Source organism: Pseudomyrmex gracilis, unplaced genomic scaffold, assembly GCF_002006095.1.
Source record: "Pseudomyrmex gracilis isolate BER0280 unplaced genomic scaffold, ASM200609v1 scaffold_3585, whole genome shotgun sequence".
Classification (NCBI taxonomy): Eukaryota; Metazoa; Arthropoda; class Insecta; order Hymenoptera; family Formicidae; genus Pseudomyrmex; species Pseudomyrmex gracilis.
Genome location: NW_018024169.1, coordinates 5,939 through 7,161, shown reverse-complemented (window position 1 = coordinate 7,161; position 1,223 = coordinate 5,939). Strand labels below are relative to the sequence as shown.

The following is a 1,223-nucleotide window of genomic DNA, read 5'->3' as shown; positions in this document are numbered from 1 at the left end:
CNNTNAANNNTTTGGGCTTTACNCTTGATGACAAGTGGTGCTTCAAAAACCATTTTGCCAACATGATTGATAAGAGCCAGAAGGTTGTGTTAGCGCTGGCGCGTATCATGCCCAACCTGGGCGGCCCGATGGAAAATAGACGNCGACTCTANTTAAGCGTGTTTCANGCTGTCATCCTATATGGAGCACCAGTTTNGGCTGGAGAACTANCTAAANATAAGAAGGCGGTGGCTTGTTGCGGNGCCACNCAAAGAATTATCGCAAATNGAGTAATAAGCGGATATCGCACGATATCTGCTGAGGTTGCCCAACTCCTGGCTAGGGCTCCACCCTTGGAAATGCTTGCGGAGGAAAGGGCAATAATTTTTCGAAGAATTCGCGCGAATGAGGATGTGACACTCACGCAAATAAAAAGCGAAGAAGCGGCAAGTACGAGAGCAAGGTGGTATAGAAAGCTCAGTGCCAATCAACAGTCTGGCAGAGACACGAAGAGAGCTATTCTTCCGTTTTTTGATCGATGGGTAATGAGAAGACACGGTGCAATGTTATTCCATCTTACCCAGATGTTAACGGGACACGGATGCTTCAACTCGTTCCTTTTCCGAATTGATAGAGCTGCATCCGATCAATGCTCGCACTGTAGACTGGCAACTGACACACTGTTGCATACATGAGAGGAGTGCAAAAGTTGGAAAGATGAACGCGAGTTACTACGCCTAAAATTAGAAATCGATCGGGTTACAATGGAAACAGCAGTAGGGAGAATGTTGAATGGACCTGAAGAGTGGAAAGCGGTGGTTTGTTTTGCCGATCGAGTGCTGCTAAAGAAGGAAGAAGCTGAAAGAGAGCGACAGAGACGGATTATGCCTGTCATTAGAAGAAGAAACAACAGAAGAATTGCTCAAGCGCATTGGCTTGAAACAAATGTATGAGTGTTGGAATATACCATAAAACAGTGCAAATTCTATTTGGATGGCTAAGGAGACATGAGATTGAGGACGTAGGGAATATGTCCCCCCCTCCCTCTTGTACCTTTGTTTCCAATTTGGTCTGCAGGCGGTGTCAATCGGGGATTGACTACTGCCATTGCACGCAGCCAATGTTTAATTAAAGTGGCAAGGAATGGGAAAGGGTTTTTTTGCCCCTTTCTGTTAGATCTTGTAGTGGTCCTTTTGGGACTTGCGCATGTGAAAGGCGGAGAGTCAGCAAGTAATGTTGTAACG

At 45.9% G+C, this 1,223-nt stretch overlaps 1 protein-coding gene across 1 annotated transcript; it reads left to right on the top strand.

Annotated features, from left to right (window-relative positions):
- Positions 1–62: 62 nt before the first annotated feature.
- Positions 63–720, top strand: LOC109863209. The gene is made up of 2 exons (XM_020443429.1): positions 63–429; positions 614–720. Exons 1-2 carry the CDS (start codon positions 63–65, stop codon positions 718–720), a joined length of 474 nt encoding a protein of 157 aa, XP_020299018.1.
- Positions 721–1,223: the final 503 nt, after the last annotated feature.